This window comes from Hippopotamus amphibius, chromosome 11 (assembly GCF_030028045.1).
Source record: "Hippopotamus amphibius kiboko isolate mHipAmp2 chromosome 11, mHipAmp2.hap2, whole genome shotgun sequence".
Taxonomy (NCBI): domain Eukaryota; kingdom Metazoa; phylum Chordata; class Mammalia; order Artiodactyla; family Hippopotamidae; genus Hippopotamus; species Hippopotamus amphibius.
Window position 1 is genome coordinate 13,171,382 of NC_080196.1, and position 14,578 is coordinate 13,185,959.

General features: G+C 40.6%; 1 protein-coding gene across 1 annotated transcript in view; it reads left to right on the forward strand.

The window, feature by feature from the left end:
- Positions 1–14,578, forward strand: part of CAP2 (cyclase associated actin cytoskeleton regulatory protein 2) — a 127,963-nt gene that overhangs the window by 94,735 nt on the left and 18,650 nt on the right. The window contains exon 7 of the mRNA XM_057698592.1: positions 542–647. Within this exon, the coding sequence (XP_057554575.1) occupies positions 542–647 (106 nt within the window). The remainder of the gene's footprint in view (positions 1–541; positions 648–14,578) is intronic.

Here is a 14,578-nt window from a genome sequence, read left to right on the forward strand (position 1 = left end):
ATGTCCCTTTGGAAGTATTGTGTTAACCATTTGTATGAAATCATTTTTCTTACTATAGCAGCTTTCCTTATCAGCTCAAAATTCTCCAATTTGGTTATACTTTCAACTGAGTAATTCCACAAATTATTAGAAAACAAACCAAAGGACCTTTTTTCTTTTCAGTACCATTCTCCTGCCTGAAAGTGCATTGTTTTTCATTTTGCATCAGAAGCAGTACAGAGAGAAATGGTCTCCCCTCCGTGTTCGTCTCCTCGAGAGAGATGATGTGTGAATGAGCTAATTAGGTTGGGTGGGTGCTTTCTCCGTGGGCCTCTCTGCTCCGCACCAGAGCTCAGGGGACTTGGCTTCTCTCAGCAGAGACCGGGACCACCATCCTTTCAAGGTGCTTCTCGTAATCAGTCCACAGTGACTGGACTAGAAAGACAGTTGTTTCAGGGTCATCTGGAGCCTTAGTTACTAGATTGCCATGTCCCTGCCAATGTCTTTAAATTTTCATTTTAGACCTTAACTCCACTGTCTTCCACTCTCTTTTATGACAAAGTGATTTACGCCATGTGGATTGGGTGAAGTCGTATCTGAACATTTGGAGTGAGCTTCAAGCGTACATCAAGGAGCACCATACCACAGGTCTTACTTGGAGCAAAACAGTAAGTACCCAGCCCTCTTCCACCTGAGTAACAAAAGGGCATAAAAATAATTCATTCTCAGTAGCCTGGCAATTTTAGAATTTACCTCAAGGAAAGCATAAGATAAAATATACATGCAGAAGCTGCTTATGAAAATGCAGTTATCATAGGAAAGTCTGGAAACTGCCTATATGACGTACGAAAAGAAATGGTTGAGTTGTCAGTGATGAGAACCCAGTGAGATACTCTGCAGCCATCACAGTAACACATGTGGTGGTTACGTGGGAATGATTTACCAGTCAGTGGTAAGTGATAAAGTAGAATGCAGAAGTTATGAGCACTAAGACGGTGTATCATTAAGAAACTGTGTGAGTAAAATCGAAGGAAACAAGATTTGAAAATAGTTATAATTTTAAGAAGATATAATTATGAATAGAATGTCTTTTTAAATGTTTTAAATTTCCCTTTTGGCATTTTGTTTATTTTTTTAATTAATTAATTAATTTCTTGGTTGGTGTTGGGTCTTCATTGCTGCACACGGGCTTTGTCTAGTTGCAGCGAGTGGGGGCTACTCTTCGTTGTGGTGCGCAGGCTCCTCATTGCCATGGCTTCTCTTGTTGCGGAGCACAGGCTCTAGGCGCGTGGGCTTCAGTAGTTGCAGCACATGGGCTCAATAGTTGTGGCTCATGGGCTTAGTTGCTCCTCGGCATGTAGGGTCTTCCTGGAGCAGAGATTGAACCCATGTCCCCTCCATTGGCAGGTGGATTCTTAACCACTGCATCACCTAGGAAGTCCCCCTTTTGGCATTTTAAAGTTTACTAAGTAGTATTTTTCAATACTTAGGCAATCCTAGTGCTCTGAATGGTATCCTAGTCCTAGGATAAAATCCCATCCTGTGCCTGTTTCGACTTGAATTCCCACATGAGATTCTGATCTGACTTCTGCCCTGTTCACCTAGTCTCTCCTGTCTTCCCCCGTCTCACTGGTCCAGCACTACCAAACTACTTGTAGAATTCTGAGCACATGCAGTGCTTAGATTGAACCAAACCAAAATGTTGTTGTTTCAAAATTTGCAAGTCTCATATTGTTTAACCTTTATTGCAATATCCTGAACATATATCATGCTGTATGACCTGAGTTCCCTGGGAACTCTCTTCCCCAAGACTCAGTTCCAACATCATCTCTTCAAGAAATTTCCATTGAGGGGTGTTCCCTGGTGGTCCAGTGGTAAGGACTCAGTACTTTCACTGGCGTGGACCCAGGTTCAGTGCCTGGTCAGGGAACTAAAATCCTGCAAGCTGCACAGCTTGGCCAAAAAAAAAAAAGAAAGAAAGAAAGAAAAGAAACTTCCATTGATCTCCATTGGTACCCTGTCTGGGTTGGCATCCCTCCTCTGCCCCTCCTTCATAGCTTGAATATACCACAGTCACAGCCCTTTACATACAGAATTGTAATTTTGTGTGTTTTTGGAGCTCTCCCACTGGATTGGAAACATCTCTGTCTCCAGCCCCTGGCATGTTGCCTAGCATGGAGTAAGTACTCGGTAAATAGTTTGAACTAAATTGCGAGTTAGGGGACTTCCCTAGTGGCACAGTGGTTGAGAATCTGCCTGTCAATGCAGGAGACATCGTTCGATCCCTGCTCTGGAAAGATCCCACATGCTGCAGAGCAACTAAGCCCGTGCACCACCCCTACTGAGCCTGTGCTCTAGAGCCCGTGAGCCACAACTACGGAGCCCACGTGCTGCAGTTACTGAAGCCCATATGCCTGGAGGCTGTGCTCCGCAACAAGAGAAGCCACTGCAACGAGAAGCCCACACACTGGAAGGAAGAGTGGCCCCTGTTCTCCACAACTAGAGAAAGCCCGCGTGCCATGGCAAAGACCCAACACAGCCAAAAATAAAATAAATAATAAATAACTATTTTAAAAATAAATAAATAAAAAATACATGGTCGGTTGGGGCAGAGGTCCCCAACCCCTGGGCCTCGGACTGGGACTGGTCCGCGACCTGTTAGGAACCGGGCAGGAGGTGAGCAGCAGAGGGAGCGAAGCTTCCTCTGCCGCTCCCTGTCCCTCCCCATCACTCGCGTTACTACCTGAACCATCCACCCACCCTTCCGTGGAAAAACTGTCTCCCACAAAACCGGTCCCTCGTGCCAAGAAGATTGGAGACTGCTGAGTTCGGGTACTCTTTGGATTGTCCCTGCTCTTTAAAATCTCTGCCCTTGTTATAAAAAGGCTTCCCATGGATACTTCCTTCCATTAGAAATGAATGTTCCCTTTCAGTTGTCGCGGTGGATGGTCTAACCAGAATAAATCTTGAGAAGATGAAGTGGCACATTTGTGAACTCAGTTGAAAGGTGGAACCCTCACTCTCCCCACGGTCATAGCCAGCCGCTAACCCTCATGCGGAAGGTTGATGTCAGTAGCCTAGGCTTAATACCAAGGTAGAGTTTGTGATTTTTCAAGGGAGTGTGGGACTTCTGCATTTGTTCCCCAACACTTGTGGTACAGATGTGAACACTGACCTCTAAAGACTGACGCTTCTTCTTATGTTCTACTTTGCCTGTTTTCTCTGCATGAAATGCAAGATACAATAAGTTGATTATTTTTCTTCTGCCCACAACAATATTATTTCTGTGAAGAGAGTTCATAAACATTTGAAGGGTTTTAATATGGAAGGGTATGTATGGAGGTAGGTGGGCCTTTGTGCACACTAATTTGAATTATTTGTTGTACATTTCCAATGAGATGCTGTTTTGTGCCAGATCTGTTTGTCATAAAGGGGGATCCTCACATGTTTGCCATCAAGATAGGACATCATGAGAGAACAGGAAATTAAAACATCGAGTCCTTGGATGTCTTATTATTTCATGGTAGATAAGTGGAAAAGGAATGAGAGTCCATTTGTGGAAAATAATCATGTCAGCAGACACTGGCCTATTAATTCTCTAATATTGCCCATGAAAAATGAATAGAAAATTACTTTTTAAATGATTTGAATACCTTTAATGCAATATACAAAGCTGAGTAATTGTGTTTTGAATATAAAAGAGAAGGATCGATTACTAACTACAGATAAATTTAGTTGTTTTCCCTTGTTCTAGAGTGAATACTTACATTTTCATCGTGTTAGAAATATATGCTTTGTGACAATGAGTTTGAAACTTTTAAAGGCAACCCACAGTAAGAAATATATTTTACACACACATGCACCCTTCTCGCAATACTAAACAAGTTTCACAGAACAGTATTTTCTCTTACCACATGGAATGCATTCAGATATTTTCTTTTGTATTTTACTTCATTTTTTTATAAAATCCTGGCTGAGACCCACTAAATTGATGTCATGATCCACTAATGGGTCACATCTCACACTTTAAAAAACATTATAAAACATAAGTGTTTTATAAATACTAGGGTGAGTCAAAAATTATCCACACTCTGGTTATATTAAAACTTATGTTGGCCGCACTGTCTTATCAGCACTTTCCGTTCAAGGCTACTGTCTCCCCAGTCACTGCTGTGCAGGTGTGAACAGGTTACATCAGTTCATTTGTAACTGCGGTGCGACAAAAATGGATGCCCCACTTGTGATTTGCATGAAAGAAGAGCAGCGTGCAGTGATTCATTTTTTGTGGCCTGAGAGCATGCATGTCTGCACACTTCTGCCCACACTGTCGACACTCTGCAAAAACTTCGTTTTGAGGTGCTAAAGCATCCTCCCTATAGTCCTGATCTTGCTTCATTGAACTTTCACCTGTTTGGTCCCCTGAAAGCAGCCCTACGAGGACGAAGATTCACTTCTGATGAAGAGGTGAAGACAGCAGTGCGTTCATGGCTCGCAGCTCAGCCTAAAACATTTTTTAATGAGGGAATATGAAAGCTTGTTGACAGATGGACAAAGTGTGTTGAAAAGCAAGGAGATTTCATCAAAAAATAGTATATTTGTCTTTTCTAAAAGTTAATTAAAATGAATTCTTCAGCCAGAGTGCAGATAATTTTTGACTCACCCTCATATTTCTTTCCTTCTTTCTTTCTTTCCTTCCTTCCTTCCTTCTTTCTTTCTCTCTCTCTTCCTTCCTTCCTTCCTTCCTTCCTTTCTTTCTTTTTCTTTCTTTCTTTCTTTCTTTCTTTCTTTCTTTCTTTCTTTCTTTCTTTCTTTCTTTCTTTCTTTCTTTCTTTCTCTTTCTATAAAATATAATCCTTACAGCATACATCAGGAGGCATGGATTGCAATAATAATGACAGCTATTATTTACTGAGCACATGTTATGATTTGGGCAAATTCTATTTAAAATGGGAATCGTTATAGAGCAGAGCATCTACTTCACTTCTTTCATGGAAAAGTAGTATGATAAAGTTTTGGCCAGATAGCAAAAGTGAGGAATGATTACGTAAGAAAATGTTGGTTCAGTGATAACGTCACATATACAGAATCTTTTGACAAACTTTAAGATATATGCATAGAAATATATTTCCTAATATTTTTATCCTCTTCTAAAGTTTGGGGTTAAAAGACTATTCAAAGTGCATCATAAAAATTATAGTCTTTAATTTAAATCTAAAATATTAAAAACCATATAAAAAATTCCGAAACATAATCCCTAGCATAAATGAAACTAATTTCTTCTCATTTACTATGGCCTGTTGATGTACCAGCAAAATAAATCATAAACAATTACAGCCCGTATCACAGCGTTATTGCAAAGAAGAGAGAAAAGGCTATTAGAATTAGCTGATCAAATAGGGAGGAAAAAATAAAAAGCATTTCATTTATTTGCCCACTTATCACAACTCTGCAAAAAGTATGTATTTCTTAAACAACGAGGATCAGCGAGAAGGCAGACAGGTGGGATGTTTGCGTTCATTGACGCTACAGTGTTCAGAAGTTTTAAGAAATTCATTCCATCTCAACGGACAGAGTCAAAAAACTTGTGGCGACTTAACACTCACAAATTTTGAATAACCGCTGTTTTCTTCTATTCTCAAATTGGATTTTGAGATTTGAGCCCTATGGAGTTCTAGTGACCAAGAGCCGGCTGCTGTGGACTGAGTTTCCGAGGGGGCATTGCTCTGAGAAATCCTCTTTCCCCTGGGTTAACAGTTGGAACTGAGCTTGCGGCTGCCACCTCCCAGCCTTTGCATTCAGACTGCAGCTGTGCCAAGCAACTGTTGCGCCCTTGCGTTGTTCCAGGAAATGTAAATCTTTGAGGCCAGTGATTTTTCAGGACAGTGACTGGAGAGAGGGTCCGTGTGTGTGTGTGCACAAGTGTGCTGGCGTCAGGGTGGATGCGTCTGGGGGGAGGAAGCAGCTGCGGAGTAATCTATCTGGAATTTTTTGTTACATTTACTGTGGTAAATGGAATCTTCTCGTGCTGTCAGCTTTTCTTCACATCACCGTGGACGAGAACGTCTCCACCAGAAACGACTGGCAGTTTTCAGTTAGTTTGATTATTGGGAACTCTTGTGCATATTAATTTCCATAGTTTCCTCAGCTCTGGGTTTCAGGTGCACTTTGTTGAATAAATTGATCTTTTGGCAGGCACCCAATACAGACACTGTTATGTATCATCCCTTGCAGTTGGTCAGATTTGTAATATTCAGTGGCAGTTCCTGCAAATCAGATAACTTGAGCTGAAAGATGGAGGCCTAAACTTTACACTTATAATGACCGAAATAACTGATTCTTTCTATGAATTCTCCAGTTCAACATTCCAACTTTTATTCTTTTCCCTGTAGATCTGGCCAGGAAAAGGTCATGGAAAGAATTCTGTGAATAGGATACAACGTGGTTGTTTTCTTAACTTTCTGGCGTGAAATTTGTTGACATATTTTTGTCCTTTTATGTGTCTTTCCAAATTAGTTTTGAGAACAGCCAGGGTATAATTATATATAGAATAGAATAAAACTATACATAGATGAACGTGTATGAAGACATGTTGTGGTGATGTAATTCTTTCCATGATAATGTGGATTTTTAAAATCTATCCTATATATCACTTGTCATCCGTCCTAACCTCCCCTGAACCTCCAGTAAATGAAATCACTGGGAGTGGTCACAATTATAGACAAGACGGGGTTTGATTTTTCACAAAGCAGGACACTCTGTGATCACTCTTTTTCCTCCGGGCAGATAATTCTTTTCAGCCTGTTTCTCAATGTAAAGGCCAAATGTCCATTAACAAAGCAAAAGTTTAACAGTTTGCTGGTGATCAAATTAAAACACAGCCAGAGGGTATCCTGACTCATAACTAATGTAGACTCTGCAGCACATCATTAAATATGTATGTCTCGTAAATTTTCAAGTCTTCTGGCCTCCCTGGTTTCCTCTTGATTTTTACAAGCAAAAATTGTCCTCAATCTTTTATATCAAAATTTTTGTTTAGAACTTTTACCCAACCTGTGCCTTAGGTTTAATTATCAAGGTGAGTAGGTGAAGCCTCAGCCGGTGTGGTGTTGGTCTGGACCACAAGCTCATTGATCTCCTCTGTGGGTCTATGGAGAGTGGCTCTCTCCAGCCTACCTGACCACAGCAGCACTCAGTCTAGTCATTGCTCGTGGGTTTTTAGCTCCCTTTCGGGGCTTTGGGTAGCCAGTTCCTTTTGTTCTCCTGCAGAAGAGATCCAGACTGCTCAGAGGGAGTTAAGCGTGTCGTTGACTAACAAAGGAGCTCTCAAGGCACCGATAATGAAGTTAGGTTGGAAACGGCTCTGAGTTCAGCCTGAAAGAGACTACAGAAATTAAACGAGTATCGCTTAAGCACCCACCTACTATGCACCAGGTTCTCGGCAAGATGCTGAGAGTACAAAGATGGTTATGTGACACCATAGACATGGTTCCTGTCCACAGAAACTCACATAGAATAGGGTGAGTAGCATGCTAGAGGTAAGCGCAAAGCATGATGCTCAGGTAGACCAGGAAGACGTGGGAGGAACACCCCATCCTGTAGTACAGTGTGATTCTTGGGCCAGCAGCAATCTGGGAACTTGTTAGAAATGCAGCATCTCAGACACCACCCCAGACCTTCTGAATCAGAACGTGCATTTTAACAAAATTTCTCCGGGTGGTTTATATGCACATTAAAATTTGAAAAGCACTGCTCCGGTATATTCATGTTGAACCAAAGGAGCCCAACTTGCAGAAGACTCAAGGGAGATCGTTAGTCTTTACTCCTTCATTTGTTTAGTAATTCACTTACTTAATAGCCATTTATTGGGTACCCACCTTGTACAAAGCACAAACCAGATGTATTAATGCTACAGTTTCTGCCATCAAACAGTAGGTTTTAATTACAATCAAAAAAATAAAGAATAATACAAGGCTATGTTGGGAAATAAACCTTGCTAGTTAGACTTCTGGGTGGGCAGGAAGTGCAACAAAGGGCTACATTTGATTTGAGTCTTGTTTTGTTGGTTTTGTTTTGTTTCTATTGAAGCATTGTTGATTTATAATATTAGTTTCAAGTGTACTGATTTGGGTCTTGAAGGATGAGTAGGAGTTTCCTAGGTGGACAGTAAAGGAAAGGGCAGTTCTTAGCAGAGAATTCAGCACATGCTCATAGGACACGAACTAAGTACTTTGAGAGAAAAGCTGGTAATTTGGCAGAGCTGAACATGGCAAGAGATAAGGCCAGAAAGGCAAATTGGGGCCATATGGTGAAATCCTTATGTGTTATCCTAAGAAGATGGGTCCATATGTGGGGTGCAGGGTCTTTCCTTCCCCATTGGCATTTTCTTAAATAAAATTGATGTACAATATTGTGTTAGTTTCAGGTGTATTAGATAGTGATTTGACCTTTACATACATTATGAAGTGTTCACCACAGTAAGTCTAGTAACTATCATTACCTAAATAAAGTTATTACAGTATTATTAACCATATTCCTTGTGTTGCATATTACATCCCTGTGGCTTATTTATTTTATAAACTGTAAGTTTGTACCTCTTAACCCCCTTCACTTATTTCGCCCAGCCCTGTCCCCCTCCCCTCTGGCAACTGCCTGTTTGTTCTTTGTATCTATGAGTCTGTTTCATTTTCTTTTGTATGTTTTTTAGATTCCACATATAAATGAGATCATATGGTATTTGTCTTACTCTCTGACTTATTTCACTTAGCATAATACCCTCTAGATCCATCCATGTTGTCATAAATGGCAGGATTTCACTTTTTATGGCTGAGTAATATTCCATTGTATATGCTTACCACATCTTCTTTATCCATTCGCCTATTGATGGACACTTAGGTTGCTTCCATACCTTGGCTATTGTAAATAATGGTGCAGTGAGCATAGGAGTACACCATAGGTTTTTGAGCAGAAAGTGACTCACTGTAAATAATGATCTAGGATAATGTGCAGGATAAATGGAAAAGGGAAGAGATTAGAGGCCCTAATACATGTTAGGAGACTTTCGTGGATGCCAGGGATGGGGTAATGCATATGTGACCTTGAGTGGGATAATGCCAGTGGAATGCAAGAGATGACATGGACACTGAGTTGGAGGACGAAAAAGAGAGAGAAGTCAAGTCTAAACACAAAGCTTCCAGTCTGGAAGTCTGGGAGAATAATAGTAACATCAATAAAAATAGGGATATCAACAGGAGGAGCTAGTAGGGAAGCAAGAAAAATATTCACCTGAGTTTTCACCATGTTGCATTTGAGGCACAGGTGAGATGTCCTTCTAGATGGGGAGGTAGAGCAGGCAGGTGAAATGCAGGTCTGAAATTCACTGAAGGGGAGGCCTAGAGATGATAGTTAAATAGAAGAGAAGATAGAAAAAAAAGAATATGGTGAAGGATAAAACCTTGGGGGACACTTACTTAGAGAATGGAATAAATCAATCACAGAGACAAAGAAGAGAAAGGGGAGGAGAACTGAGAGTCGAGGGTCTCAAAGCTCTAAGAACCATAGGCTGGGTGATCAACTGGGGCAGTTTGGGGAGGGTAAGGGTTAGAAAAAGGCTGCCATCATCTATCTTGTCAGTGACCTTTAGAATGCAATTTCTGAAGAGTTGGAGAAAGATGCAGTTTTATAGAATTAAGGAGAAGAAAGATTTTGTGCAATGATCTCTTCATTATTTATGGACTAGGTGTCTGGTTTGATGGATTATTGCCTATTGCTTTAATTTGTGCCTTTTAAAGTTTGGCGATTATTTGTGGATTTTGTTTTTACCTTCGCTATATCTTCAGTAGAGTAAGTGTAGGTCAGAAATAAATTATCTACAATTTCATACACAGTAGTTTAGAGTTAGATGTACTATGAAGCTGTAAGCAAGCTTTTTATATTTAGGACTATTTTTATTATCTCATAAATACCTTTGCGTTTTATTGCCAGTTCATAAGAATGCATAAATGTTTTTAGAGTATTTAAATCTTTCTCTCCCTAAATCAACACAGTAGTGGCTTTTAAAACTGCCTCATTTAACAATGAAGATTATTTTATTTATGAGGACTTTTTCATAACCAAGAACTCAAAGCTCTCTAAACCTGGGGGCCTGCAGGTTAATAAATGTTCCGAATTTATTTAAACCATCACCTCAGGAATATTTTAATGAAGGTGTGCCCGTTTAAAATTCTTTAAGGCGTAATGTTAAAGGCAGTGGTGGCATTGGGGGTGTCCTGTGAACGACTCTGTCCTCCGGCCCCTCTTAGGAAAGTCAGGAGGTTGTGGTTTAAGGGTGCAGAGGTGCTCTCCAGAGCAGAGCTGGGGTGCCTGGACAGGAGGAGACTTTGAGTGAACTCGGCTGTCCGTCCCAGCCCAGAGTGAGCCACAGTGCCCCCTCCCCTGAGTTTTCATTCATCCCTGAGGTGCCACGCCTCTGGGTCCAACCTCTTAGCCTTCACTCCCAGGCGGACTCCCCACCTTCCTGAGACTGGGCCTCCAGTAATCGCTGCCAGGCATCTCCTTGCCCATCTTCTAGTCCCTCCCCACCTCCAGTGAGAAAGGCAATGGCAGGTGAAGTTTTGGGCCCATCCTTTTTTAGGATACTGAGTGATAGCAAATCCTCCTTCTTTACGAGTGAAGTTTATCTTTTCAAATGGCCAAAAGCCATTGAGACCCTCTTTGGAGAGGGATGAATTCAAGTAATACTCTTTTCAGCCAAAAGGAGCAGAATACAAAGGCGTGAGTGCTGATTTGGCGTGTGTGTTTTTGTAAACAGGTCTGAAGGCAGTCCTAAAAGAAAGCTTTGAGGGCTGGTAGTTTCATTAAACAAGTGTGTTGCATCAGAAGCTAATGCTTTGGAAGACAGTACTTATGTGGATCTGTAAGTTCTCGTGTGGTTGCTAACAATTCAGCTGCATTTATTTGCTGTGATGACAGTGCTCATGTCCCCTCCTCCTGGAATCCCCTTCTTCTTGCTTCCCTGTGTCACATCTGACCCATCCATCCTTCAAGGTTGATTTCCAATGGTCCTCTCTCCCAGAAGTCTCCCTGACCTCCCTTGCTTATCACCATGCCCTTCCAAGCTGGAAGTTACCCTTTTGCTCCACAGAACCTCTGTGGTGCTTCTTAAACTCTGTACTTCTTTTATGATGCTTAGCACTTTCTACCTTATAAAGCAGTTACTTATTCACGTCAGTAAATATTTATGAAGCACCTACCCCATTTCAGGCACTGGGCGCATTACTGGTGACGTCATGATGAGTCATGAGTGGCTCTTCAGGGCTCGGGCTCAAGACATGACCAAACCTGAATTCACAGACAAATAATTACAATATAACGTGAAGCGTCATGATAAGGGTGTTCCTGACGAGTCCTTGCAATAGGGAAACAGAAAATTTCCTCTCAGAAGAGTTCCAGAAAACCTACGAAAAGAAGAGAATTTTCAATTTAGCCTTGAAGGGTACACAAGGGTTCTCCAGATAGTAAATTGGGGAAGAGACTTCCAAACAAAGGCACAGCCTGAGCAGAGATACAAAGGCTGAGAGCCAGGTGCCTGCTGTCGGGGAGCACAGAGCATCTTCTCTCTCCTCCGAGGCTGTGAGCTCATTGAAAGCAGGGTCCTTTCCCACTCTGCCTGGAATCTGCGGCAGTGACTGGTAGAGGGCCTTAACACAGACAGTGTCGAAACACGTTTGCTAAATTGAACACAGTAATTGGTAATCGCGTTTCTTCACAGTGACATTTCCAGAGCGTTATTCCATTAACTACAGATTGCCGTTCCTTGTTGAAGAGCCGTGTAAATACTATTCCTTTATTTCTTCTATCAAACGGTGGTACTGGAAGTGGACAGTGCATTTTCTTATAGGCAGTGGCAAATGCCTCCCGTCCACCTGTCCCTGGCCATCTGCAACCCCTAATTCCCAGCTGGTATAAACTCAGGAAATGCAAGCTAATATTAGATTAAGGAGAAAGGTTTTCTTAAGAAGGGATGGAGGGAAGGTGCAGATTGTCTTCTAAAGGTAAAACAAACCCTTCATAGAATATAACACAGAGCTAAGTCTAGGTTTATTGGTCCAGGTTGCACACTTGATACAAGCTGAGCTAATCGCAGACACTTTTCCAGACCTTTCCTGCGAAATTTAGAACTGAAGTTGAGGCAGAAGTTAATTTGTCTTGATGCGCCTCAACTAAAAACCTCAGGAGATGTTGATGCTTCTATTTTTTTTTTAATTTTTTCCTAAGTAAATCATGTAGATAGGGTGGGAGGGAGTTGCAGGAGGAGGGATATGGGGATATATGTATAAATACAGCTGATTCACTTTGGTGTACAGCACAAACTGGCACAACAGTGTAAAGCAATTATATTCCAATAAAGAACTTAAAAAAAAAGAAAAAGGAAAAAAAATAACGTAAATAATACAGAGCCAAATGTAAATCATCTTTATAACAGCTGTCATTTTGCCTCCCCTGCCACCTCTGCCATTTACCAAGTACAGGTAATTTAAGAAACACAGTTATTTCTCTATGACCTGAAAATCCAAAAGCAAGACAAAAACTTTAATTCAGTGATAGTTCAGATCTAGGCTCTTCTGGCCAAATGAAGTCCTTGTCCAGATAACTCAAGCCGCATGTCACTCTTGGTCTTACAACTGTTGGCTATCTATAGTTTGTCTCTTTGATGGGTGTACTCTGCTATCTTAACTCTGGAGAGTTTTCCCATGGAAAATTTAATTTTATCTTTCCTTTTTTTTATGAGAAATTATTTTTTCAAGCTGCCAGTGTTGGCAGACAAGAAGAAAAGACAATCTGGGAATTCCAGATTTGGTCCACAGAGCAATAGCAAAAAAGGCCAAACTAATCATTAAAGCTACTTATGAAGACAGTTTATGCAAAATTGCTGGGTCACTTGAGCAGATTAGATTGTATTCAACATATTCTTCTGGAATCTGCTCTGAGGCCTTGGTCTGCTTTTATCAAACTTCTTTACTTTGGGCATGTAAAACAGGAATCACGACCTGTGTTTTTTGAAGGGCCACATCCAGATCTATAAATTAGGAAACAATAAGCATGAAAACACTAAGTTACTGGTTTCCACAAAGTGACATAGACTGTGTAAGGTATTCTCAGGCCATTTTCCAATTTAAAGCTGTTTTTCCTTCTCTGAAGGGACTTTGTTACTTGTTCTTTTTTTCATCTACCGCCGTATTTCACGTCTCTCCAAGTCAATAAAGGAATAACATACAGAGACCCCAGGAGGGTGAGAAGAATGGGGATGAGGAACCCATCAGAAGTCACTAGCAAAATCATGAGATTTGGGTTTTTCATAACCTTTCTTCTTGTACTTCTATCTTGGGCTAAGGGAGTTTGGAGTCTTGCCTCTGAAGAAAAGTAATCAAAATGGGCCCTACATTTCCTTCATAATTGTGGGACCATGTTTTCATTTTGACGGATATAAGTACCCTTGGTATTTTTATGGAAACTTGAAATTCAAGTAGTGTTCTGTTACCAGAGATGAAGTAGGAAATAGTCCCTAAATCGACCTTTTAAAAATTATTGATAAGCATATGCTTCAAATATTATATAGCTCTTCACTGATATTTTTTAACAATTCTGTTTTTTTGGAAAGGCCCCCAGAAACTTTGTTTTCATTGGCAGAAGTCTGAAAATTATAGGAAGTGATAAAAATAAGAGAATAGCAAAGTCACAAATTCACTTTGCTTTATACTCATGCTGTACAGGATGATCATCTGTTAGTTTATGTGCAATCTTTTTTCTTGACTATGGTTGTCTGCCAATAAAAGTGTGATATAAATATGAATGTAAAATTTGTAAGTACTTATAGAAAATGACAACTTTGGAAATGTATCAATTTCACCAAGTTCTTGATCAGAGTACATCTTGCAGAAAATAGGAAGAAACTAATTTTGATGTCTAAAATATAAACAAACCCTAAATCATGAATTTGTGAAGTTTTTTACTGCTTGAAAACTAGTTTATGTATGTGGAAAGTTAGTCTTTAGTTCTGAAACTGTAGTTCTTTCTTTTAATCCCTCCCTCCTGTTGTGATATGTGAGAGGTTTACCAGTACCTATTTATGTACCATGTTACTTAAAATCATTTGAGATTCTTTGTCTTTGGAAAAACTAATAAACAGCATTGGCCAAAAGGGTCAGTTGTAAAGCACTGTGAATTCCTGTAGTTTTAGCAGGTTAATGTAAGTGTATTTGTGACTGAAATGGCTTTGTGATTTTTAAAGGCTTTTAAAGTGTATAGTTGGGCACATGTAATGTACCTGGAAAGCATTAACTGTAAGCCAGGTGATTAATGGACCAGGCTGGCTCTGAGATGGACAGCAAAAGAGAGAACCTGACCAGGAAACCGAAGACAGCCATCTGTGTGCATGTGAAGGGGAATTGAGGTGGTGGCCATAAGGAAAGGATGGGAGTGGGCAGGAGAACCCATAAACAGTGCCACTGCACGTCAGCTGTTTCATTTTGTAGCTTTATGTATGATCTCCACAAATACTTAAAGACAGGTGGCTCAAAATATGACTATCACTAAGCTAGTT